Here is a 27503-nt window from a genome sequence, read left to right as displayed (position 1 = left end):
ATCTATTTCCCATGAAGTGATGGGACCAGATGCCATAAGCTTTGTTTTCTGAATGTTGAGCTTTAAGCCAACTTTTTCACTCTCCACTTTCACTTTCATCAAGAGGCTTTTTTAGTTCCTCTTCACTTTCTTTGTATTAATATGTTGTAATGAACTTCCCAGGTGGCATTAGTGGTAAAGAATCCACCTGCCAGTGCAGGAGATGTAAGAGACGTGGGTTTGATCCCTGGGTCAGGAAGATACCCTGGTGGAGGACACAGCAATCCACTTCAGTATTCTTGCCTGGAGAATCCCCATGGACAGAGGAGCCTGGCAGGCTATAGTCTGTAGGGTCACATAGAGTTGGACATAACTGAGTATCTGGATACAGCACAGGGCATGAGTACCTGGAGTAAGTACTCCTAGAGAGTTTTCCAAATTGGTTGTACCAGATAACACTTGAGCCAGCAGTCTTGCTTCATTTCTGCACCAACATTTGATAGTATGTTTTTCTTGTTGTTCAGCCGCTCAGTTGAGTCCGACTCTTTGCGACCCCATGGACTGCAGGATGCCAGGCTTCCCTGTCCTTCACCATCTCCCGGAGCTTGCTTAAACTCATGTCCATTGAGTCGGTGATGCCATCCAACCATCTCATCCTCTGTTGTCCCCTTCTCCTCTTGCCTGCAGTCTTTCCCAGCATCTGGGTCTTTTATAATGAGTCAGCTCTTCTCATCAAGTGGCTAAAGTACTGAAGCTTCAGCTTCAGCATCAGTCCTTCCAATGAATTTTCAGGACTGATTTCCTTTAGGATTGACTAGTTTGATCTACTTGAGGTCCAAGGGAGTCTTAAGAGTCTTCTGCAACACCACAGTTCGAAAGCATCAGTTCTTCAGCGCTCAGCCTTCTTTATTGTTCAACTAGCTTTGACTGTACAGATCTTTGTTGACAAAGTAATATCTTTGCTTTTTAATACGCTGTCTAGATGTCTCATGTCTTTCTAGTTGTATTCATATTGTTGGGTATGTACTGGTATCTCATTGTCATCTTAATCTTCAGTATTCTCCTGAAGGCTAATGACTCCTCTTTACTCACCATTAAGACATCTTCTTTCGTGAATGCCTTTTCAGGTCTTTTGCTCATTGTTCTTATCAATAATAGACTTTTTTTTTTTTTTTTTGTCTGTTTGCTTTTCTTAAAAATATTGTGGATGTGAGTCTTTCGTTATACATTTGCATTGTTGTTGTTCAGCCACTAGGTCGTGTCTCTTTGTGACCCCATGGACTACCGCACACCAGGCCTCCCTGTCCCTGACTGTCTCCCAGAGTTTGTCCAAGTTCATGTGCATTGATTCGGTGATGCTATCCGACTATCTCATCCTCTGCTGTCCTAGTCTCCTTTTGCCTTCAGTCTTTCCCAGCATCAGGGGCTGGGTACAGCATGGCTCATAGCTTCATTGAGTTATGCAAGCCCCTTCTCCAAGACAAGGCAGTGATCCATGAAGGGGACATGTTTGCATAGTAAATACCTTTTTTGCACTCTTTGGCTTTCTTTTTCATTCAGTACTCATGTCTCTTGAGTAACAGATCTTCTTAAATTTGATGTAGAACAATCATCAATATTTCCTTTCTTACTTTTATGTTTAAACCATTTCTTAATGTACATGAAGATCATGAATTTGTTTTCTTGTGTTATTCTGTAGCAATGAAATTTCTTTTGACATTACATATTTCCATTAAAATTACTTGACATAAGTAGAAATTCAGTTCAGTTCAGTTCAGTCACTCAGTCGTGTCTGACTCTTTGCGACCCCATGAATCCCAGCACGCCAGGCCTCCCTGTCCATCACCAACTCCCGGAGTTCACTCAGACTCACGTCCATCGAGTCAGTGATGCCATCCAGCCATCTCATTCTCTGTCGTCCCCTTCTCCTCCTGCCCCCAATCCCTCCCAGCATCAGAGTCTTTTCCAGTGAGTCAACTCTTCGCATGAGGTGGCCAAAGTACTGGAGTTTCAGCTTTAGCATCATTCCTTCCAAAGAAATCCCAGGGCTGATCTCCTTCAGAATGGACTGGTTGGATCTCCTTGCAGTCCAAGGGACTCTCAAGAGTCTTCTCCAACACCACAGTTCAAAAGCATCAATTCTTCGGCGCTCAGCTTTCTTCACAGTCCAACTCTTACATCCATACATGACCACTGGAAAAACCATAGCCTTGACTAGACGGACCTTTGTTGGCAAAGTAATATCTCTGCTTTTCAATATGCTCTCTAGGTTGGTCATAACTTTCCTTCCAAGGAGTAAGCGTCTTTTAATTTCATGGCTGCAGTCACCATCTGCAGTGATTTTGGAACCCCCAAAAATAAAGTCTGACACTGTCCCCATCTATTTCCCATGAAGGGATGGGACCAGATGCCATAATCTTTGTTTTCTGAATATTGAGCTTTAAGCCAACTTTTTACTCTCCACTTTCACTTTCATAAGAGGCTTTTTAGTTCCTCTTCACTTTCTGCCATATGGGTGGTGTCATCTGCATATCTGAAGTTATTGATATTTCTCCTGGCAATCTTGATTCCAGTTTGTGCTTCTTCCAGCCCAGGGTTTCTCATGATGTACTCTGCATAGAAGTTAAATAAGCAGGGTGACAATATACAGCCTTGACGAACTCCTTTTCCTATTTGGAACCAGTCTGTTGTTCCATGTCCAGGTCTAACTGTTGCTTCTTGACCTGCATAAAATGTATAGAAAGATTCATGAAGATTGAGGTTTGAGAAATGCTTTTTCAAACCAGTAATTTCTTTTTTGGCTTTACAAGCGATATTTAAAGAGCAGGCTCTTAATTTTCCATGACAATGAAGACACAGTGATGTTAATTCTGTTGGATTGTAATACACATTCATTCATTTACACAGGAAACATCAATTGGGCTTTGGGATTCAGTGATGAGAACTCACAGTTTCTGCCCTGTGATATTCAGTGTGGTTTGTACCTTTTTTAGGATGAGAGGGGTAGGTGTTGGGAGAGGAAGTCTCTGGAGGCTTTGCAAGTGGGGCCATCACTGATCCGAGGTGGGAGCCTCTAGGCTGCTGTGGCTCTGGGCAGGCTCCAGGTGTGAGAGGCTTCCACCAGTGTGAGCTGATAACCCTTTCCCTGAGAGTTTCCTCTGCCTGTCCCCTGGGGCCTGGGAAACAGAATTCTGGGTTTGTGTAGCCTTACAGGAAAACCAACTCACTGGAAAGACCTTATGCTGGGAAAGATTGAAGGCAAAAGGAAAAGGGGGCGGCAGAGGATTAGATGGTTGGATAGCATCACTGACTCAATGGACGTGAGTTTGAGCAAACTCCGGGAGATAGTGAAGAACAGGAGAGCCTGGTGTACTACAGTCCATGGGGTCACCAAGAGTCAGACACGACTTAGCAACTGAACAACGACAGGAAAGAGACACCAGCCAACCAGGTTCCGAGGGTATCAGAAGATTCACTTGGGAACTTTAAATTAGGGCCTGGGCCCTTCTATAGTCCCATTGATCACAGTCTCTGGGGAGTGGTCTGGGCATCTTTTCTCCCCCCAGAAGTTTTTTTTTTTTTTTCATAGTCATAGGATTTTTTTTTTAATTGGAGGACAATTGCTTTACAGTGTTGAGTTAGCTTCTGCCGCACAGCAGTGTGAATCAGCTGTGATGTTGTTTGCTGTTCTTTAGTCACTCAGTCGTGTCTGACTCTTTTGTGACCCCATGGACGGTAGCCCACCAGGTTCTTCTGTCCATGGGATTTGCCGGGCAAGAATACTGGAGTGGGCTGCCATCCCCTTCTCTAGGGGATCTTCCCAATCCAGGTATTGAACTCGAGTCTCCTGCACTGCAGGCAAATTCTTTATCATTGAACCACTAGGGAAGCCCAAATCAGCTATAAGGATCCATATATCCCCTCCCTCTGGAGCCTGCCTCCCACCCCGCCTCCCATCCCACCGCTCTAGGAAAGGCACTGAGCTGACCTCCCTGAGCTACACAGCAGCTGCCCACTAGCTAGCTGTTTTACATACAGCAATGTGTGTATCAGTGCGACTCTCTCTTCCTGTCTTCTCTTGCCGCCGCTGTGTCCAGTGTCTCTATTCCTGCCTGCAAATAGGTCTGTCTTACGGAGCAAAGTAACGCAGAAGATTCTGGTGTTGGCTCAGGGTGAGAACTGCAGTCTTGAAGAGTCCAAAAGTCAGGGAGGAGCTTTCTAAGGGTGATTAGATAAGGCTGGGATTAGTGCCTTTGCAAGACTCCGAGGGAAGCGTCCCCCTTGGGAAGTCAGTGGCTTCTGAGACAGGCAAAGAGCCACTGCAAACACTTCTTCTCCAGTGCACCAGGCAGGGCTTCCACACTCTCGCTGATCAAAGGGAATGTTAGGTTCAGAAAGGCGAAGAAAGGAATGTCCTAAGTCAGAGCTATTCGGTTTATAGGCGACCACGAAAGCAAAATTCAGGATGGCTGTGAGCTGGCCCCTGGCAGTGCCCTCGAGGTCTTGGAGAATTCTTTGCTCTGTTTCCAGCAGACACCACTGCAGGCCAGAAGGCTTCGAACTCAGCTCCCCTCTGCCAACTGGTGAAGCCTGTCTCAGCGCTACTTCCTGTCTTGCATGTGACCCCAAATGCCATCACGAAACTTGCATTTGTATGACATTCTTGAGTTTCCAAGTCAAAGAGAGCTGGTGCAAAGACTGTGCCTGGCATTTTAGGTCACACTTGACTTTCAAATTCTAACTCAGGCACTTATGTGCTCAGTCACTTAGTCCTGTCTGACTCTTGGCGACCGCCTGGACTGTAGCCCGCCAGGCTCCTTTGTGCATGGAATTTTCCAGGCAAGAATAACGGAGTGGGTTGCCATTCCATCCTTGAGAGGATTCTCTCAACCCAGGGATCGAAGCCGTGTCTCCTGCATCTCCTGCATTGGTAGGCAGATTCTTTACCACTGAGCCACCTGGGAAGTCCAGCCGCTTAGGAGCTGCTTAACTCTGTGAGCTTCTCTGAGTCTTGGCTTATGTGTAGAATGGGAATGGTATTGGCCATCTCTCATGGTCCTTGTGAAGGTTAGATGAGTGTCTGCAGAGGCTCTGGCTCACGGTGGTTGCTTGCATTGCTCCCCAAGTCACTATCCTTTTGAAATAATTTTCCTGACTTGACTCTCATAACGGCCTTCCCTCCAGACAGATTGAGGGCTTGGGAGTGGGATGTTGGGATTGATGTGCCCGACTCCGAATTCCAGCTTCTACACTCTGATCTGACTGTGCCCTGTAACTTCTAGGTCACAGATTAAATGCCACGAGCACTTCTGATTTGTTGGAGAGCTGGTGTGTGCATGTGGTAATCGACAGGGTGATAATAATGAATCTATGCCATAGTGCATGCGTGCTAAGTCACTTCAGTCGTGTCTGACTCTTTGCGACCCTATGGACGGTAGCCCACCTGCAGGGCTCCTCTGTCCGTGGGATTCTCCAGGCAAGAACACTGGAGTGGGTTGCCAGGCCTTGCTCCAGGGGATCTTCCTGACCCAGGGATAGAACCCGCGTCTCTTACGTCTCTTGCATTGGCAGGCAGGTTCTTTACCACTAGCGCCACCTGGGAAGCATGCCATAGTGGTGATGCCCATTTTGTAGAGTGGCTGCAATGCAGAGAATTTTAGTTAGGGACAGATTTGATTGAACGCATGTGCCCTGGTCGGAGGGGAGGTATAGAATGAGGCGGAGGGTCCCCTCTTCCCCCACCTCCTGTGCGTGGAGCGCAGGCCTGGGAGGCAGGGCCCCCCCGTTCGGCACAGGGTGTTCTCAGAGAGTGGCATTGCCTGCAAGAGAGAAGTCGAGTCATCTCGGATGACTGTCACTCTTCCCTCCAGATTATGACACATCTCCTGTCTCTAATTAATATTTTCCTCAAGTGTTCTTTTCACACTTTTTAATTTTTTTTCATGTTCTCCTCAGCCACATGCTTCTTAGGATAAGAGTCTTTTTCCTCTTAGAAATAACACAAATGTGATTTGATGACAAAGGGTGTTGTTTGTTTTGGGAGGAGGAGCAGGGAGCTTTCTGGAGGGCTCTTCAGGGGCTGCTGCTGGAATGAACTGGCCCAGGAATCCTGACTGAATTACGGTCAGAGACACTTCAGTGCAGCCTGGCTGGGGCCTTAGATCACAGGGGCAGGGTGAAGAGCTGGGAGTGCATTTCCCATTGATTTCAAGCACTCTTTAAACCTGGTAATTACCTCCTCCATCGACATTATAATCTTGATGATAATACCAACATGTTGCACTCCAGCCAGGATGCCAGCGCTCTGCCTGGCCTCGGTTCTGATGGCGGAGATTTAAATGAGGCTTGGAAACACTAGCATCTCCTCCATTTATTCGATCCTCAAGGCAGCACTCCTGGCTTCCTCAGAAATATTTTCTAAAGATGGAGGAAAGTCCTGCTTGTCGTGTGCTGATTTCACGATTGACAGCTCTTTGGATGGAGCCGAATGTATCTTTGAGAATTTAGAGCCAGAGGAATTCTTGCCTCTTGCTTCAGCTTCGCATTGCTTATGGAGTTCCGTGGTGGGTCGAGTAGACTGGGCCCTTCTGGGGAGAGTCATTGCACAGGGTACCCGGCTCTTACTGTATTGCATGGTGTATGTGTGTGTGTGTGTGTGTGTGTGTCTGTCACAGTATTCCAAGTGTGTTTTGCAAGAATCTGAGCTTATGATGGGAGGTGGGTAAATTTTCTAAGCACTTGTCTGAAGATGCCCTTTCTTTTGGTGGAGGCGGGGGCAGGACAATATTTGGGATTTTTTTTTTAACTTTTTATTTTATATTGGAGTATAGCCTATTAGCAATGTTGGGATAGTTTCAGGCGCACAGCAGAGTGACTCAGCCATACATAAACCTGTGTCCGTTCTCCCACAAACTCCTCTCCCATCCAGGCTGCCACAGAGCATTGACCAGAGTTCCCTGTGCTCTACAGGAGGTCCTTGTTGGTTATCCATTTAAAATATAGCCGTGTGTACATATCCGTCTCAAACTCCCTGTCTATCCTTTCCCCCCATCCTTCCCCTCTCGTAAACATAAGTTCATTGTCTATGAGCTTCTGTTTAGTAAATAAGTTCCTTTGTATCATTTCTTGTTAGATACCATATATAAGGGATGTTATACAATATTTATCTTTCTCTGTTGATTTATGAAGATGTCCTTTTGATTGTTGAAAGATGGTGGGTTTCCCGCGGCCTTTGTCCCAGCAGTCGCCAGTGAGAAGCCCCATGTTAGGATGATTGTCACTCTCTAATCTCTGGGGAGTCATGGACAAGACAGGAATTGTGGCTGGGATGGGGCCTTTCAGTTCCTTTCTGTCCCCTCTGCCCTTCTGGAGTCCCATTTGAAGATTGCTGATTCATCCTGTGGGTTTTGTTTGGCTGTTCACTTACTGCCTTTGGGATGTGTTAGCAGAAATCTCCTACTGTGTCCAGGTCCAGGCAGCAACTGAGCGGCTGAAGTCCCATAGATATCCCATCAAGGACCAAGAGGTAGCCCTTGCTGCTGGCCGGATTTCTTAATCATCTGCATTGCTTTCTTTCCCCTTATTGTTCCATGTTTTGAGTGAGTTCAGTGGGGAGGGACAGCTTATTTTTGCTTATTTTGGATGTTACATAGACCTGCCAAAAATCTTGAGAATCACCACAAGGCCACCTGAAGCCTTCCGAGTCCTCAGGCAGCATGGAGCAGGTGATGAAATGTCACCTCCCTCATGCTCTTTACCTCGCTGGTCACTAGTACTGTTCCTCTCTGTGCCAAGCGTCTCTACCAAGCCTCCTGGTAGATATGGGCAGAGGAGCAGAGTGGCATCGCTTCAGAGCCTGCAGCTGAGAACCTAGAGACTAGGATGTGAGGTGCACTCTGTCGCTGGCAAGGATGCCATGGATGGTTCACCTCAAGTCTTGGGGCCTCAGTTTCCTCTGCTGAAAACTCAAGGGGAGGACTCGACGGCATCTCAGGTCCTGGCAGGCCTGAATTCCTCTGACTGCAGTGCATGGGCACACTTCCTTACCTGGCACCTTCAGAGCATCTCCTGGGGTCGGTGTATTGCCAGCCTCCTTCAGCAATCCAAGACCAGAAGGACCTTGCCCTGCAGGGGTCTGTCGTGGATGGACAGACACCCCTGCGTCCCCAGGAGTTCCCGGGATCCCCAGGAGGCACTCCCATCTCAGCAGTGACCCACGGGGCTTTCTAAATTTGTTCTGTTACATCAGGGATTTCTGATACTTCTTGTGGAAGCAGACTTTGTTCATTTCTACTTCCAAGTGTTTCTTTCCTTTCCCTGGAGTCAGGTCTGAAGGGGAGAGCACCACTTGGTCAATTCCAGCCCTATGGCAGGGTGGGCGGTGAGACAAGCAACCCAGGAATCAGGAGGCCCCCAGAGCTGCTATTAAAGCTCGTATCCGCAGGGACAATGGGCTGGACTGGGACGATGGCCAAGGAGCTGCCCATGTGCCAGCGTCGTATTCTAGGAGCAGCTTGGACTAAACTGTGTTGAGTAGCCATTCTCAGAATTACCAGTTTTGCCAGGAATGGAAGGCAGTAGGGTTCATTTTTTTTCCCCCTCTTTCTATTGCTGTGTTCATTAGTATGCACGATACAAAGGCCAGAGTTGCTGAAGCAAAACCATCAAGTTCTGATTAATTTGCAGAACTCAGCCACAGAATCGCTCTGAAATTTCTAACCAATAATGTTCCCTGGCTGAGTCACTCAGCGGAAGGATCCTTAATTGGAAACAGCCTCAGACAGTAGCATGGAGAACATCAGACAGAGGAATATTAGGGCAGAAACACCCAGAGAGGAAATGCCTACAGGAAAGAAAGCTGGCGTAACGTGGATGGCTGAATAGTGTTTGTCCAGAAACACCAGTGAGTGGGGCTGACACAGAGCTGGAGTTTAGGGGAAAGGCAGAGAAGTAGGTGGCCAGATTTTTCAAAATCAGCAAGTTCGTTTCTGTCCATATCTGTCCTTGTTTTTAATGAGCATTGTCCTTTCCAGGTTGCCCACCTCTTGGTCTGGAAACCTTAAAAATCACAGACTTCCAGCTCCATGCATCCACTTCCAAGCGCTATGGCCTGGGGGCCCATCGGGGGAGACTCAACATCCAGGTACCCACATGGAGGGGAGGATTCGGGCTGCACCGCTAGTGGCTCTGGCCACCGACATGGCGATGGTTCATTGAGCTTGGGGCAGGCTCCGTGCCTGGCATTTAACACGAATCAGCTCCAGTTCTCACGACAGGGAGGAGCTTGCTGCTTAATCCACATTTTACAGAGAAAGAGTCCTGAGTCTCAGGACACGTGTCTTCTCCAGAGACTGGTTAGTGAAAAGGATGCTGCCGGTTCCTGGGCCCAGCTTGGACCGCCCCCATGTGATCTGTGCGGAAAAGACATGCGGGGACGCTGGCCGCCTGTGACCGTGGGCAGGCAGTGACCTTGGTCCTCTCTCACCTCCCTGCTTGTGTTTCTCCACCACTCACGCCTCTTCCAGGCTCTTCTGTGGCTCCTTCTGCCGTGTTCTGCCAGCTCAAGCCCTTAGTGGTGCTCATCGTGTCTGGCCTCCCACCCTGAGGCTCAAAGGCCCCTGTAACCCTGGCCCTCGGTGCTATCCAAGTCCTGGTCCTGGAGGTGGGGTCGTCCTGCCTCCCTCTGTGCACCATGCATTTCTGGGCTGCAAGCCTTTTCCCAAGCAGGGCCTCTGCCTGCAGCTCCCTGCCTGCCACTTTGTCCAAGCAGGGTAAACCCTGGTTCATCCATGGCATCACATGCTCTCACTTCTCTAACGTCATACATGTAGCCATTAAGCATCGCAGATTTATTCTTCTAGAGTCCTGGAGGATAGACATCTCACTGGGCTCAAATCAAGGTATGGGCAGGACTGCATTCCTCCCGGAGGCTCTCGGGGAGAATCACTTCTTTTCCTGGTCCTGCTTCTCTAGGCGCGTGCATCCCTTGCTCATGGCCCCTTCCTTCCTCTAAGCCAGCGATGTCAGGTCGAGTCCTTCTCAGGCTGCCATCTCTCTGGTTCTCTCTTCTATCTCCCTCTTCCACTTTTCAGTTCAGTTTAGTCGCTCAGTCGTGTCCGATTCCTTGTGACCCCATGAACTGCAGCACACCAGGCCTCCCTGTCCATCACCAACTTCCGGAGTTTACTGAAACTCATGTCCATCTAGTCGGTGATGCCATCCAACCATCTCATCCTCTGTCGTCACCTTCTTCTGCCTTCAGTCTTTCCCAGCATCAGGGTCTTTTCAACTTCTAAGGACTCTTATAAATACATTGAGCTCATCTGGATAAGCCAGGACCATCTCCCAATCCCAAGCAGCCTTGGCTGCATCTGCAGCCTTCATTTCCCTTTGTCACAGAACCTTGAGGATTCACAGCTTCCAGGACGAGCATGTGAACATCTTTGTTGGGCAGGGGGCATCACTCTGCCAACCCATCTCAGCTGCCTTTTCCCTCCTCTTCCAACTCCAGCCGATCCACCCCTTCTCACCTTGGCATTTGGGTCCCACGCCATCCTGTGTGTTTCTCCAGGAACATAGTTCCCTAATATTTTTGCAGTCTTTCCCCAACTGATGTGTAACTGTGGGTGGTTTGCAGACCCTTTGGTAGATGTACCATCTCAGCCAGCCTCCTGGGAGGGAGGTATTCCTTTCACACCCACAGTGGGAGACCATCAAGGCTGCACTCACAGATTCCAGGTGGCAGAGCTGACCTCTTATCTCCCCAGTGGTCACTGTAAGCATGCTGCAGGTGGCTGCCATGCAAGAGTGGATGAGCCGCCTTCCCAGGGAGCCCCTGGGCTTGATGGGGGGACATTTGAGTGGAGCTCTGACTCCAAGCTCTCTTCCTTCCTCTTGACTGCATCAGGCCGCATCACTGCTTCTCAGTTCAGACAGATTCGGTAATATGAACTTTCATGAAATCTAAAGTTGTTTAAAAAATATCCATTAAAAAAACCCAAACAGCTGTTAAAATATTTGGGTGTGTACAGCTGAACACTGTTTTACCAGTGGGTGAACTTTCAAAGTTTAAGTAGGAGTAACTGTTAATAATTCGAGGGCCCCCAATACCTTGCATGGGCCGAAGCCCTCCAAGTAAATAAAGTCAGACCCAAGCAAGGCTACATCCAGATGGGAGTGGGGCTGCCTCCTGCATCACTCAGAGGAGCTGTCATCTGGTGTCTCTGATTCCCTCTCTAGAAATGAAGTCATCCTTCATTAAAGAAGAAGCGTTCACATTGATAGACCAGCTGGTAAAGAATTCGCCTGCAATGCAGGAGACCTGGGTTCCATCCCTGGGTCGGGAAGATCCCCTGGAGGAGGGAACGGCTACCCACTCCACTATTCTGGCCTGGAGAATTCCATGGACAGAGAAGCCTGGAAGGCTGTAGTCCATGGGATCGCAAAGAGTTGGACATGACTGAGTGACCAATGTTCGCGTTGATCTACGCTTTCGATCAGAAGTGGAGAGGCCCAGCTAGTCCTAAATTTGTGGGGTGAGGGTGGAGGATGGAAGCTGTGGGCTTCCCAGTGAGCTGAGTGGACAGGTTGAGTGTATCCCAGTCAGGCAGGCTGAGTTCAGACTTGGCCTCAACACTTAGAGATTTGGGGACCTTAGAAATAACTACCTCACGTCTCTTGAGCCTCAGTTGTCTCATCAGAAACATGGGAGCCCATAGCACTCCTGGATTCCTTGAACAGTGAAATTGGGTGATTTATAGTCAGTGAAGTTAAGTGTGATCTATCCTTGGTGGCTCAGTGCCAAAGAATCTGCCTGCCAGTGCAGGAGACACAGGTTTGATCCCTGTGTCAGGGTTAGGAAGACCCCCTGGAGAAGGAAATGGCAACCCACTCCAATATTCTTGCCTGGAGAATCCCATGGACAGAGAAACCTGGTGGGCTCGGTGGTGTCTCGAAGAGTCAGACACGACTTAGCAACTCAACAACAGCAACATTTTAAAGCATTTACTGGATCATCTCACTCCTCTGCAGAAGCTGCGAGGACCCCGTTTGGCGGGTTCCACTTTCCAGAATCAGTGCCACAGGAAGCATGATTGCATCCCGACAGGTGCCCCGGAATGCGTCTTCCCACACACGGAGGTTGAATGCAGTTTAAAAATAACCACATCTTGTCTCACATCTGAGTATTTGGTAGGCGTGTCAAGCTAATGGGATTTTATGTGTGAGAAACAGCAAGGTTTTGGCATTAGAAACTATATTTAAATGCATTTAGCGCAGGAGGTGAGCAAGGTCAGTCCAGCCCTTCGCTGCTCTGGCTCCGTGGGCGTGAGTGTGGTCCACTCAGAACGTGGTCCACTCAGAACGCAGGCTTGGCATGCACCCTGGTCCTCCTGCTAATGAGCTGAGGGGCTTTAGGCAAGATGCTCCCCTTGGCTAACTTCTCAGAATATGAAGATTAAAGGAGGAAGAAAGAGAATTGTCCTCCTCGATTCTCAGATGCCACTTTCCTTCCCATTAGATCCGTTCCCTCACCTGACCATTCATTAGATCCGTTCCCTCACCTGACCATTCATTAGATCCGTTCCCTCACCTGACCATTCATTAGATCCGTTCCCTCACCTGACCATTCATTAGATTCGTTCCCTCACCATTTCGAAGTGCCCTTTATGTACCAGAACTGGGTGGCCGTAAAAAAAAGCAGAGAAAAGTTCCTGCTTATTCCATTTCCCCAGGATGCCTCGGTCTCCAGCAAGAAGGAGACCAGGAATCGGCTCTGATAGTTACTGGTGCTGTGCTGGGTGCTTTACCTGTTTCGTTTATTCCTTGACGTGAGACAAGGACTGTTATTTTTATCACCTCTGTCTCTAATAAAGCAGCTACATGGATTGGTAGAGTAACTTGGTTAAGGTTTCTCAGGAGAGGAAGGATGTGACTCCAAGCTGCTTTAATCCTGGAGCTGTGGCTCCCAACGACCCCATAAAACGGCCCTAACCAACGACTAAAGTGTTCTGTGCCCCTCTGGATGCTTATTAAGCCGTGTGCGAGTCTCTCTGCTGACCTTTGTCTCGTGCTGATTTACTGGGGGCTTACCCTCCTCAGGTCGGGTGAATCATGTTTGTCCGAGATTCCCACACTGTGTGGGCACCATGTCTGCACATATGTGTATGCCTGCTGCAATGCCAAAGGCACTGTGGCTGCCGTGAATGAGGGCATTATGACCCAGAGGTGGCGTTGGTCCGTGTACCAGTTTTGCCAGTACATCAGTGTCTTACGGGACCAGGTGCCAGCCCTGACCCCAGGGCACTGTCCACACAGCTGCGGGCAGAAGCCTCCGAAGAGCTCAGTCCTGTCCATGGTGCTCGTCACTCGGTGCTGCTCTGGCTCAGGGTGGCCATGTGGTCCATCCTAGGCCATTTGCTGCTCAGGTCCTTTGCCCATGTAGCCGTTGTGCCCACAACCCACCAGCTTCCATACTTCCCGACACCCTCTTCTATCATACTGCTTTCACCGTGTTTTTTAAGGTCAAGTTCTACAAAATTTATTAAAAATTTTTTAATTTAAAAATGTATTAAAATTTTTTTCTTAGTAATTTAACATGTCTCCTTACCAGAACTAATTTTTTTTTTTTTTTTTTTAGAATTCATTGAGTTTTTTTTTCTTCTGATTACAGAGCTGCACAGATTTTGAACCTTATTTTTTCCTGTGAGCTTGGTTTTTATGAGTGCAAGATTTTGCAGACTATAAGCATTCACTGGATTGCATTTTCCACGTTATAGCAAAAACACCTGTCTCTGTGTTAGTTCGTTGGAGAGTGCAATGCAGTGCAAGTTGTGTCCGACTCTTTGTGACCCCGTGGACTATGCAGTCCATGGAATTCTCCAGGCCAGAATACTGGAGTGGGTAACCTTTCCCTTCTCCAGGGGATCTTCCCAACCCAGAGATTGAACCCAGGTCTCCCGCATTGCAGGTGGATTCTTTACCAGCTGCGCCACAAGGGAAGCCCAGGAATACTGGAGTGCGTAGCCTATCCCTTCTGCAGCAGATCCTCCCAACCCAGGAATTGAACCGGGGTCTCCTGCATTGCAGGCGGATTCTTTACCAACTGAGCTGTAGCTCGTTGGGGGCTGCTATAAAAACATGCCATACACCAGGTGGCTTATAAACAACACAGGTTTGTTTCTCACAGTTCTGGTGGCTGGAAAGTTCAAGATCAAGGTCCTGGCATACTTGGTATCTGGTGAGGGCCTGCTTCCTGGTTCCTAGATGACTATCTTCTGTGTCCTCAGGAGGTGGAAGGGGAGCTTCTCAGGGTCTCTTTTAGAAGAGCACTAATCTCAACGCCTGGCTGAACACCGGGAGATAGTGAAGAACTGGGAGGCCTGGGTGCTGCAGTCCATGGGGTTGCAAAGGTCGGACAGGACTTAGTGACTGAACAACAGCAATCTCATTCAAGAGGACTCCACCTTTGCAACCTAATCACCTCCCAAAGGTCCCTAAAACTATCACCTTGGAGATTAGGTTTCAACATATGAATATTGAGGGGACATATGCATTCAGTTTGTCCTCATTTTAAGCATAAGACTTTGATAGACTAAAAGCAGCTTATAATTCAACTTCTAAATTCTCCTTTTTGCAAGTGGAGTTTTGCTTGTGTCAATTTAATAATATAAGCTCAGAAGAGAAGCCCAGGTTTACGTTTCCCAGGTACACTGGGCAAGGGAGAGCTTTAGGAATTCAAGGGAGGGGTCCAGTTCATCAGGATAGTCCTACCCAGGTTTATCCTCGCAGTGTCCCAGGGTCCTTTTCTACTAACTTACTTGTGAGGATGTCTTTGGTCTCATTTAGAAACAGTCATTGGCTTCTGCTCTGGGACCAGTCACAGGCAGATTGGAAATTAACATCCCAGGTCTCAAAGAAGAAGTTTCGGTAATGACCTCTAAAATCACCCTCGGAGCATTTGTTTGCCTGTGCTTGGTCTTAGGAGATAGCCCTGTATTTAGGTGGGTCATTTAACAGTAGCCATTGCTTGTCTTGTCCCAGCAGAATCCTCTAAGGACCCTGAGAGATTTTCCATGGCTCGTAAATTCAGCAAGGTGGTGTCAGAGACGGTGCTACTCTTTGATTTATTCCACCACCACTGTTATTGACAGCAAAGCCTTGAGCAGCTTATGGCAGCACTTGCATTTCAAAGGGCTGGGTTTCAGTTTCACTCTTAAGACTCTAAAATGATGGTAAGTATAAGCCTGACATGTGATGCGAAGAAACGAAATACCGAGAGCCTGATTGGACCTCAGGATGTCATCATGATTCCCGCCAATAATCAGGAATGTAAGAGGGGTGATATTCTGATCAGAGTTTTGAAGAAAGAGCTGATGTTTTGAGGTCACAAGGAAAAACATGCAACATTAACACCATCAGATGTGTTTGCAATGCCCGGTCATCATTTGACTCTCTCTGGCCCATGACTTGTGTGTGTTAGCTGTCTTTCATGAGGAAGTCTAGTTATAATAATAGCATCTGTCTGAGCCACTTCTCAGCACTGCTGGAATGAAACCCAGCTCCTCTTGGAAGTCATTCCATTCAAGGGATTCTACAGAGCATCCAGATCCTGATATTAGAATCCACTGCCAATGTTCTGATCATCTTTTTACCTGAAATGAGGTATAAGCCATGAAGATGGTCGATGCCCATGGCTTCAGATATGTGAAAGTGAAAGTCGCTCAGTCGTGTCCAACTCTTTGCGACTCCATGGACTGTCCATGGAATTCTCCAGGCCAGAATACTGGAGTGGGTAGCCTTTCCCTTCTCCAGGGCATCTTCCCAACCCAAGGATTGAACCCAGGCCTCCCACATTGCAGGTGGATTCTTTACAGCTGAGCCACAAGGGAAGCCTGATATACCCACAGGGAGTTGGTTATGGAGCACTGAACCAAGTTTTTATCCTGGTGTTGAAGTTCAGGAGCCTGAGCACATCCCACATGTCTGTCTGCCAGTCCTATTTGGCCCTGGTGGCACCTGGTGCCCCACCCTGGCCAAATATGCATGCGTACTTGCTCAGTCCCTTCAGTCATGTCCGACTCTTTGCGACCCCATGAACTGTAGCCTCTGTCTTGACTGGGATTCTCCAATCAAGAATGCTAGAGTAGGTTGCCTTGCCCTTCTGCAGGGGAGCTTCTCAACCTAGGGATCGAACCTGCGTCTCTTACATCTCCTGTACAGGCCAGTGGATTCTTTACCGCTAATGCCACCTGGGAAGCCCCATCTGGCCAAAAATGGAGACCACGTTTAAATTGTGGACACCACCCAGGGCAGCACCATTTTCTCAGGCATCGCCCTGGGCACCCTGACTCCTGCCTGTTCCTGGAATCATTTGCACTCAGGGTCTTCTGACCCCAAAGCCTGTCTGTTCCTTCACTCCATCCCAGTTCTCTGGACAGCAGCCTCTCGTTTCTTTCTGGTTGCACAAAACCTTGCTGTAAGTCAGCAAGTCCTCCCTGGGGGCTGTTTACATGCTGGGTGCTGCAGAGGCAAAAATCATCACAGTGGGTATAGTTTCCAAACCCAAGAATGTCATGCTCGTTCCCATAAAGGGATTTTGTTCTGCGTCTGGCTTCAAGAAACGGTCCGGAACACAGTGTCCAGATGCCAGGATGCAGGAATTTGGGGTATTTGGATTTTTATGGGAATAACAGGACCAAATATTTTAAATCATGACTTTCGGAAAATTCAAAGTGAGAATTTGCTATAGTGAGATTGAGGTGCTCTTGCCATTCTTGGTCGCATCCTGAAGGCAAGTGCAGTGAGAAGAGCTAGGCGTAGAGCAGGGAGGAGGAGTAAGGAGGACAAGGGAGCCCCGAGGAGCAGAGACGCCGGGCCTGTGTCTCAGACCGTTCTGAAACCACTAACCCCCTGGTGCTGAAGTGGACCCTGCGCCACTTGCCATCTGAATTTTTTCTTTACTATTTTACTAAATTTCACCAAATTATTATTCCATTTCATCTTCAGTGTACTCAGAGGGAAACTCTGCTTTAGAGAAGAGGAACTGAAGTCGGGCTGAGTGACCTGCCCTAACCCAATACCTAGCAAGCGCAGAGCTGAGATGCAGAGGGAAGGGTTTTCCGTGCTCCTTTCTTTGCACATCAGGTGCCCACGGGAAGGTTCAGCTTGTGGTCTCCTCCAGCACCCCATCTTCTGACTCATCTCCCTGACCACTGAGCCTCCTAGTACCATCCTGGCAGGACCCAGAGAAGTTTGAGGGGTGTCAACAGTCATCCCCATGGGGCCTCATGTCCATTCAGCTGGCAGAACCCACTGTGCCTTCTCAAATGATGGCTTATAAAGATGGGCCCTCTGGGCTGTCAGCCCAGCCACACTGTCTCCTGGGCACATACAGTTGGGAGCCAGGAGTCCACGTTCTTCTGAGCTAAGGTTTCAGTGGACACAGCACACACTGCCCAGGCAGAGAAGACTTGTGTAAAGAGAGGATGAAAGACAAAGAAGGGGAGAGGAGGCGCGAAAGACAGATCAGAGCAGAGTTTTTCTCGTCTTCACTCATTTCATTCAAAACCCCGCCTCCTGGGAACCTTATTGGTGCCAGGCAGACACTGTCAGACGTCTTGGGGAGACAATGGTGAACAAAATCAGAAACGCTCTCTAATCTTTTAGCAAATATTTAAGGAAGGCCTTCTGTGTGCTGGGTCATGTCTTAGGTCCTTGGGATGCCTCCGTGGCCAAAACAGAGATCCTCACCATCTGACAACTTACAATCTAGTGGGAATTGTTTAGTCCCTAAGTGGTGTCTGACTGTTGTCTGACCCCGTGGACTGCAGCCTGCCAGGCTTCCCTGTCTGTCATTATCTCCCAGAGTTTGGTTAAATTCATGCCATTGAATTGGTGATGCCGTCCAACCATCTCATACTCTGTCGCCCCCTTCTCCTCCTGCCCTCAATCTTTCGCAGAATCAGGGTCTTTTCTAATGAGTCGGCTCTTTGCATCAAGTGGCCAAAATGAGGCACATAAAAGCGAAAAATATAACAGGATGATTTTTATAGTATTTCAAAGGTGATAAATGTGACAAATGTATAGCCAACAGTGGGGTCGGGAGGGCCACCTCTGGGGAGGGGTCAGGTTATAGTTAAAAGTGATCAAGGTCAGGTTTGAGGCCAAGTTGGCTTAAGGATCAGCAGGGGATCCGGTAGCTATGGGAGGAGCATTCCGGCAGTGGGAGTGACTTGAGTGTCTTGTGGAGACAACAGGCTGAACATTATCAGTTAACAAGGAGCGGGGTGGCTTGGGCCCTAGGAGTACAGAGGGGAGTCGCCAGCCCAGACATCGCTCTGGGAGGACTTTGACTTTGACTCTTGAGCCAACTGAGGGGCCATGGAAAGGTTTGGGGTACAGGAACGCCATGCTCTGCTTTGCAAGTGTGAAGGAGTAACCCAGTCTCTGTGTTGACTTAGGGAAGCAGGAGTCAAAGCAGGGGGCTGGAGAGGGGTGACGTCAGCACCCTACATGAGAGGTGATGCTGGCTCCAGCCAAGCCAGGTGTGTGGAAGCGGCGAGAAGTGGTTGGGTTTTGGATATTTTGAAAGCAGGCTTTTCTGACGAGGAGGAGAATGAGGTTTGGGTGCGAGAGAGAAAAAGAGGAGTCCAGGATGCCTCCTCCAGTGTTATTTTGGCCTTGGGTCATGAAATGGGGAAATGAAATTATTTTGAAAAAAATCTCATGGGTGAGATTGCCCAGTGGAAATCTGTGATGAATGCACAGAAGGAGAGGACCAGGTACATTAGTTCTGGGGGCTTCCATAGCAAAGTGTCACAAACAGCGTAAAGCAACAAGAATTTATTCTCTCACAATTCCAGAGGCTGGAAGTCTGAAATCAAAGTGCTTTTAGGTCTGAGCTCCCTCTTAAGCTACTAGTAGAGGATCTTCCCTTGCCTCTTCCAGCTGCCAGTCCTCAGGCATCCCAGGATGGGTGTTCCTGGCTTGTAGTGGCATCTCTCCAGTCTCTGCCTCTGTGGTCACAGGCGGTCTCCCTCCTACATCATCTCTCATCTCAGTGTGTCTGTCTCTGTAACCAGAATTCCCCTTCTTCCAAAGACACCAGCCATCAGGTTTAGGCCCTCATCTTCATCTGCTAATTTCATCTGCAACAACTCTGTTCCCAAATAATATCACCTTCTGAGGTTCCAGGGATAAGAGATTGAACCTATGTTTTTGGAGGATATAATCCAACCCATAACACCATGGTTTTCTATATCCAACAAACCTGCCTCAATCTGGAGATCTGGAACACTTTCCTGAGGATGGGCTACAAGGTTTGAAGCAGGATTAAAAGTTAAGAGTTTATCAGACAAAGAGTTGACAGAGGGGACAGGAGAGAATTCCCAGTTGAAGGGAACAGTGTGTGCAAAGGCCCCATGGTGGAGGGAACATGTTATATTTGAAGAACTAAAGCAAAGCCAGTGTGAGTGGACCTGTGCTGTGCTTATGGAGCAATATCATGGCCAATAAACCTAAGAAAGTGCTCTTTATCGTTAGTCATTAAGTAAATACAGATTAAAATCGCAATGATATGTAGGCACCAGAATGGCTTTAAAAAAAAAAAAAAAGAACAATATTAAGTGTGGGCAAAGATACGGAGCAATAGAAAATTTTATATAGTGCTGGGATCATGAAATAGCACAACCTTTGGAACCTGTTTGGCAGTATCTACTGAACTCAACATTCTTGTACCTGTTAATCTAACAAATTCTTTCTTACGCCTAAAAGAAATGCATTCATATATGTACAAAAAACATGTACAGATAGGTTCATAGCATTGTTATTCATGATACTCCCAATATGGTAGTAATCCCCATGTCCATCAGACAGTATGATGGATAAGTCATTTGTATATGTGTACAGTGGAATACTATACAGCAGTGAAAAGGAATAAGTTACTGCTACCTGTAATAATATGGATGAATCTCACAGATACCACAGTGAGCAAAAGGAGCCAGGCACAAAAGAGTTGTCACAGAAAGTTCCATTTATAGAAAAAAGAAAACAGGAAAATCAGTCCAGGCAGATGGATGTCAGAACAATGGTTATGTTAGGGGAAAGATAATGCCTGGGTGGGGCCACCGGTGGGAACTTTGGGGATGCTGGTCATCTTCTACATTTAGATCTGGGTGTGGGTACCTGGATGAGTGCACTTTGTAAAATTAAAAAAAAAATTTTATTTATTTGGCTGCACAAGAGTAGGGCCTTTGATCTTCACTGTGGCATGCAGGATCTTTTGTTTTGGCTTGTGGATTCTTAGTTGTATCAGGGAACTCCCTGATAGATTTTGTTTCAATCATTTTTCATTTCAAACTTGAGATATTTATTGTTTTCCTTAGTTAGTGCAAGACATTTTTAAAAAATGGATTTTGGGTTTAAAAATGGATTTAAAAGCAATAAGTATTTCATTTTAATCAACTTTATTGATTATTACCCCTTCATGGATCACAGACTTGTTGTGGCGAAGAGGTTTGCATAATTCACTGAAGATATGAGCCATGACATCCAGGGCCACTCAAGACAGACAGGTCATAGAGAGGAGTTCTGACAAAATGTGGTCCGCTGAAGGAGGGGATGGCAAACCACTCCATGTTCTTGCCTTAAGAACCCCGTGAACATTATGAAAAGGCAAAAACACATGACACCTGAAGATGAGCTCGTATATGTGAACCGAGAACTTCCAGGAGTACAAGCTGGGTTTGGAAAAGGCAGAGGACTAGAAATCAGACTGCCAACATTCTTTGGACCATAGAGAAAGCAAGGGAATTCCAGAAAAACATTTGCTTCTGCTTCATTGACTATGCGAAAGCCTTTGACTGTGTGGATCAAAAAACTGTTGAACATTCTTAAAGAGATGGGAATACCAGACCACCTTACCTGTCTTCTGAGAAGCCTGTATGTGGGTCAAGCAGCCACAGTTAGAACCTTATGTGGAACAATGGACTGGTGCAAAATTGGAAAAGGAGTACGAGGCTGTATATTGTCCCCCTGCTTATTTAACTTCTATGCAGAGTACATCATGTAAAATGCTGGGCTGGATGAATCACAAGCTGGAATCAAGATTGTCAGGAGAAATATCAACAACTTCAGATATGCAGATGATACCATTCTAGTGGCAGAAATCGAAGAGGAACTAAAGAGCCTCTTGAAGAAGATGAAAGAAGAGAGTGAAAAAGTTGGCTTAAAACTCAACATTAAAAAAACTAAGATCGTGGCATCCAGTCCCATCACTTCATGGCAAATGGAAGGGGAAAAATTGGAAGAAGAGACAGATTTTATTTTCTTGGGCTCCAAAATCACTGCTGAGGGTGACTGCAGCCATGAAATTAAAAGATGCTTACTTCTTGGAAGGAAAGCTATGCTAAACCTAGATCAGTTCAGTTCAGTTGCTCAGTCTTGTCCAACTCTTTGTGACCCCATGAATCGCAGCACGCCAGGCCTCCCTGCCCATCACCAACTCCCGGAGTTTACCCAAACTCATGTCCATCGAGTCAGTGATGCCATCCAGCCATCTCATTCTCTGTCATCCCCTTCTCCTCCTACCCCCAATCCCTCCCAGCATCAGGGTCTTTTCCAATGAGTCAAGTCTTCACATGAGGTGGCCAAAGTACTAAACCTAAAAAGCAGAGACATTTCTTTGCCAACAAAGGTCCATATAGTCAAAGCTATGGTTTTTCCATTAGTCATGTACATATGTGAGAGTTGGACCATAAAGAAGGCTTATCGCCGAAGAATTGATGCTTTCAAATTGTAGTGATGGAGAAGACTCTTCAGAATCCCTTGGACTGCAAGGAGATCAAACTAGTCAATCCTAAAGGAAATCAACCCTGAATACTCATTGGAAGGACTGATGCTGAAGCTGAAGCTCCAGTACTTTGGCTACCTGATGCAAAGAGCTGACTCACTGGAAAAGACTCTGATGCTGGGAAAGATTGAAGGCAAAAGGAGACGGAGGCAGCAGAGGATGAGATGGTTAGATAGCGTCACCCACTCAATGGACATGAATTTGAGCAAACTGGGAGATAATGAAGGACCGGGAAGCCTGGTGTACTGCAGTCCATGGGGTTGCAAAGAGTCAGACACGACTTAGTGGCTGAACAACAACAACACTGATGATTAAGGTCTGAAGCGGCAGGAAGCTCTGCTTATTTGCGAAAGGATCAGCTGATTGGCACCCAGGCAGTGTTATGTGTCTATCAAAAGTTTATCACAGAGGTTTACCAAAGGTGGATATTCAGAGAGCATTATGGCCTCTTTTGGGAGAATAGTTACTTACCTATATTAATCAGATATCACAGCTAACATTTTTAGGTAATCGCTGCCTCCAAAAGGGGAACTTGTTGGTAACTATAAAGTTTCAGCCTCTGTTTCTAAGAATCTTTTTTTTAAAGATTTTAAAAGAACTATTACTTTATTCTGTTTCAGTCCAAATAGCCCTGGGTTATGTTTACAAAGTGGCAGCTGGGTCAATTATCTGGGAATTGCTGAATTGCTAAATTGTTACACTCACTTGGATATAACTTTTTAATTTGCTTCCAGATGTTTCTGTACTAAGGCAGCCCATGATCATGAAGTATGTACAGTGCAGATTAATGGTTTCATGACAGCAGAGTGATTTTGAGATTCACAGTTTTCTATATATGCCATAAAGCAAATTGCATAGTACCTAGCACATAGTAGGTGCTCATGTAGACACCTAGAAAATTAAAGAATAGTTTAAAAAATAGGTTGTATATCATATTTGTGCATTTGTCCATATTCGTCTTCAAAATTAAAAGATGCTTGCTCCTTGGAAGAAAAGCTATGACCCACCTAGACAGCATATTAAAAAGCAGAGACATTACTTTGCCAACAAAGGTCCATCTAGTCAAAGTTATGGTTTTTCCAGTAGTCATGTATGGATGTGAGAGTTGGACTGTAAAGAAAGCTGAGTGCTGAAGAGTTAATGCTTTTGAACTGTGGTATTGGAGAAGACTCTTGAGAGTCCCTTGGACTGAAAGGAGATCAAAGCAATCAATCCTAAAGGAAACCAATCCTGAATATTCATTGGAAGGACTGATGCTGAAGCTGAAACTCCAAAACTTTGGCCCCCTGATATGAGGAACTGACTCATTTGAAAAGACTCTGATGCTGGGAAAGATTGAAGGCGGGAGAAGAAGGGGATGTCTGAGGATGAGATGGTTGGATGGCATCACCGACTCGATGGACATGAATTTGAGCAAGCTTTGAGAGTTGGTGATAGACAGGGAAGCCTGGCGTGCTACAGTCCATGGGGTCGCAAAGAGTCGGACACTACTGAGCTGAACTGTATTTGTGCATCTATCTATCTATATTTGTGCATCTCCTTTCCTTTCCTTTTATTTTAGTCAGTTTTATAAGCAAGTAGTTAAAGAAATCAAAACATTAAAGGATTATATCAGATAAACAATAGAATGGTTGTTGCCAGGGGTTGAGCAGGAGAGGAAATGGGGAGATGTAGGTTAAACAGTATATACTTTGAGTTATAAGAAGAGTAAGTTCAAAGGATCTAATATATAGCATGGTGATTATAGTTAATAATAACGATAATACAGTATTGTGTAATACTTGAAAGTTGTTGAGGAATATATCTTAAGCATTCTCACCACACACACAAACAAAAGAGCTAACACTTGAGGTGATGGCTGTATTAATTATCTTGATCTTGGTAATCCTTCTGTAATGTATATGCCTATCAAATCATCAAGTTGTACATATGTATAATTATATCTGTCGATTAGTCCTAATAAAGTTGGAAAAGACAAAAATAAAAACAAAGCGATGGTCCCTGTAGAGGCATTCCGCATTCCACCCTACTCCCTGACCCCCATCAAATGCTGTGAACGGGGCAACTACTTCCAGACTTTTTCACTTGTTTCTTTGGGAATTTCAATCTTAATTTCTAAATAATGTGCATGTATTGATATATACTGATTTATAATTTTTGGACTTTATCATTTGAATCTTTATTATGGAAGATGATGATTTCAGCTCATTTCTAATCATCCCTATTTAATCTTTCCAACAAAATTGTATCTCAACTTTTGGACAAAAACCTACATTGGAGGTTTTCATTGTTATGACTATAAATACTGCTTACTACTGAGCCAAGAATTATTGTAGTTTTAAGTCAAGAATTAATTCCCATTATATAACTTCTTGACGACTTTTTGTTTTCCTGGAAATGCTCATGTTTTAAAAAACCATCCCACACCCGGCAATAGTCTGGGTCTGTAAAACAGCCTTCAGTGTAACTTTCTGTTAGGTCAGATCTGCTCAGCCATTTTGAGTGTGACTTTTGCTTTTTGTGTTTCTGTAGACATCCTTTCAGGAGCCCTTTGACCTGCTGTGTTTCTGGATCTTCTGCATCACTTGTATCTTGGGATTTCTTCACCATCATCCTGTTTTGGAACCTTTGATTTCTCAATCTGACTTCCTCTTTTTGGTGTTCTGCTTCATTTATGTGGAGCATATCCTCTAGTAGCTTCATGGAAACGGTACGAGAGAAATTTGGGGGGGATCTGTGAATCTGAACACCGTTTTTTTGTGATCAATAGTCTATGTATAAAATTCCAAGTTGGAAAATCTTTGCTTTCAGAATTTTGGAGTCATCTCTTCATTCTTTTAGCTTCAGATGTTGTTATTGAGAATTCTGGTACTCTTCTTAATCTTTTATTTTGTTTTATTTTTTAAAATTAATTGTTCTTGGAGTACAGTTGATTTACAATGTTGTGTTAGCTTCTACTGTACATCAAAGTGAATCAGTTATACATATACATATATCCAGTCTTTTTTTTTAGATTCATAAAGGTCATTACAGAGTATTGAGTAGAGTTCCTTGCGCTGTACAGTAGGTTCTTGTTAGTTACCAGTTTTATGTATATTATAGTAGTGTATACAGTGTATATATATCAGTCCCAATCTCCCAATTTTCCCTTCCCCTCTCTGTTTTATTGTTTCCTCTTTGAAAACTTTTAGAATCTTCTCTTTATTTCTGATATTTTAAAGCTCACAATGATATCCTTTGGTGTGGTTCTTATTTGATTCATTGTCCCATATTCTTAGTTCTTTGGAGACTTAAGCCATAGCGATTTGGGACATTTTCGTTTAATAGTTTTTTGCAATTTCTTCCTCTGGAAAAAAAAATCTCTGACTTTACACTCTGCCCTTCTTCTTTTTCTGGTATGGTTATTGTTACTGGAATTTTCACATTCCAAGAGTTCTTTCTTGTGTACTACTATTTCCTCCCTAAGACTATCCTATTTTTGATTCATGCAAACAAGATCTTCTCTTTCAAGGGATCATAATTATAGTGTCTTTGAGGTTTTTTCCTGTTCTCCAGTATATCTTTAGCTTATTTATTTTTTGTTTGTTCTACACTTGGCTGCATTGTGTTCTAGAATCGCATGGAGAAAGAGAGGTGGGTCATCTCACGCTTCACTATGCTGATGATTTCCACTGAATTCCCTGTGCTTGTCTATCATATCTTCCCTCCTCTGTGTCCAGGGTTTTCAAATCTAGTCTCTCTGGTTGCCTTTTTTAAGAGAAAAAAAAATCAAGTTTTTGCAGAAGAGAAGACTGTACACATGGACATCACCAGATGGTCAATACAGAAATCAGATTGATTATATTCTTCGCAGCCAAAGATGGAGAAGCTCTATACAGTCAGCAAAAACAAGACCGGGAGCTGACTGTGGCTCAAATCATGAACTCCTTCTTGCCAAATCAGACTTAAATTGAAGAAATTGAAGGAGGAAAGTGAAAAAGTTGGCTTAAAACTCAGCATTCAGAAAGCTGAGATCATGGCATCAGGTCTCATCACTTCATGGCAAATAGATGGGGAAACAATGGAAACAGCGAGAGACTTTATTGCTCCAAAATCAGTGCAGATGGTGACTGCAGCCATGAAATTAAAAGACACTTGCTCCTTGGAAGAAAAGCTATGACCAAACCTAAACAGCATATTAAAAAGTAGAGACATTACTTTGCCAACAAAGGTCCATCTAGTCAAAGCTATAGTTTTTCCAGTAGTCATGTATGGATGTGAGAGTTGGACTATAAAGAAAGCTGAGTGCCGAAGAATTGATGCTTTTGAACTGTGGTATTGGAGAAGACTCTTGAGAGTCCCAGGGACTGCAGGGAGATCCAACCAGTCCATCCTAAAGGAGATCAGTCCTGGGTGTTCGTTGGAAGGACTGATGTTGAAGCTGAAACTCCAATACTTTGGCCACTTGATGTGAAGAACTGACTCAATGGAAGAGACCCTGATGCTGGGAAAGATTGAAGGTGGGAGGAGAAGGGGAGAACAGGGGATGAGATCCCCTGATGGTTGTATGGCATCACCAACACAATGGACATGAGTTTGAGTAAACTGCGGGAGTTGGTGATGGACAGGGAGGCCTGGCGTGCTGCAGTCCATGGGGTCGCAAAGAGCTGGACATGACTGAGCAACTGAACTGAGCTGAAGGCTGGGGTGGTGGGGCAGATGTGAGAATCTAATTTTTTTTTATTTACATTTTGAATCAATTCCCCGTTTTTAGTCCTCTCTCACTCTCACCTTTCAAGATATCTAAGAATCCAGTTTTTGAGCTTTCTTAAATTCTGTGTGGCTTACTTCCCATTGGTGTGTCCCTTGGAAGTTAGCACTTTCTTCTCTTACTGAGTTATTCAAGAGCCCTTCATCTCATTTCTATCTTCATATATTGTGATCTGAGTTTTATAAACATCTCCTAGTTCTATCAGTGGTCAAAGTTGTGTTTCTTTATCTTGTTTTCTTTGTTTAGGGGAACTTGTGAGAGAAGAACCTGGAGAAACCAACGTATTTACTCCATCATTTTGAAACAGACAATTCCCATTTGATTGATCTTAAATGGAGAGTGTCAGGTTTTCTCTTTGTTATGGAATTAATAATTCCCCCTTTTATCTTAAGCAAAATCTTTCATCAATTAGATGTCTTGATAGGGATTTTTAAGGGAAAAAATGATGCATATAAAAATTGCCTTGAGAAAATTACATTAATTCCTAATTTATTTGGTACTCTAGAATAAACAGTCATTCTATGTAAGTGGTATTTTGAAGACTAGCTTCCTTAAAGTTTAAGGAATCAAACCTTCCACTTCAACAATTTCTGACTTAAATTTCTCCAAAATTGATGAAGTACTTCTCTTCATTATTAAACAAAAAGGGATGAATGTTTCTTGGTTTCTCAGACATGTTACTGATATCATTTTTGGCCCTCTGGTGTAATTTGGTGACATCTCTGAGACTGGTACCTCCTCTTGCATTGAATTCTCCTGGACTCTTGCTTTATCAATTTATAATTGATTTTGCAGAGGTGACTGTCATGTCCCAAAGGGTCAGCTTCGTGCAGGGCTCTTCAATCCCCTGACACCTTATTACACTTAATTGACTGTCTGGTGTGCTTAGGAAGAGCTGAGATTGGCAGCAGAAGCAGGATATCCAGG

The 27503-nt window shown here is 45.5% G+C and overlaps 1 protein-coding gene across 2 annotated transcripts in view; it reads left to right on the top strand.

The window, feature by feature from the left end:
* The window catches only part of CPXM2 (carboxypeptidase X, M14 family member 2), a 136712-nt gene that overhangs the window by 23748 nt on the left and 85461 nt on the right, over positions 1-27503 (top strand). For both annotated transcript variants that reach the window (XM_070781051.1, XM_019953160.2), the window contains one exon: positions 9012-9121. In XM_070781051.1, coding sequence (XP_070637152.1) covers positions 9012-9121 — 110 coding nt within the window. The remainder of the gene's footprint in view (positions 1-9011; positions 9122-27503) is intronic.

Source organism: Bos indicus, chromosome 26 (genome assembly GCF_029378745.1).
Source record: "Bos indicus isolate NIAB-ARS_2022 breed Sahiwal x Tharparkar chromosome 26, NIAB-ARS_B.indTharparkar_mat_pri_1.0, whole genome shotgun sequence".
Taxonomy (NCBI): Eukaryota; Metazoa; Chordata; class Mammalia; order Artiodactyla; family Bovidae; genus Bos; species Bos indicus.
Note: the sequence above shows the minus strand (reverse complement) of the source record. Positions and strands in the feature narration are given on the sequence as shown.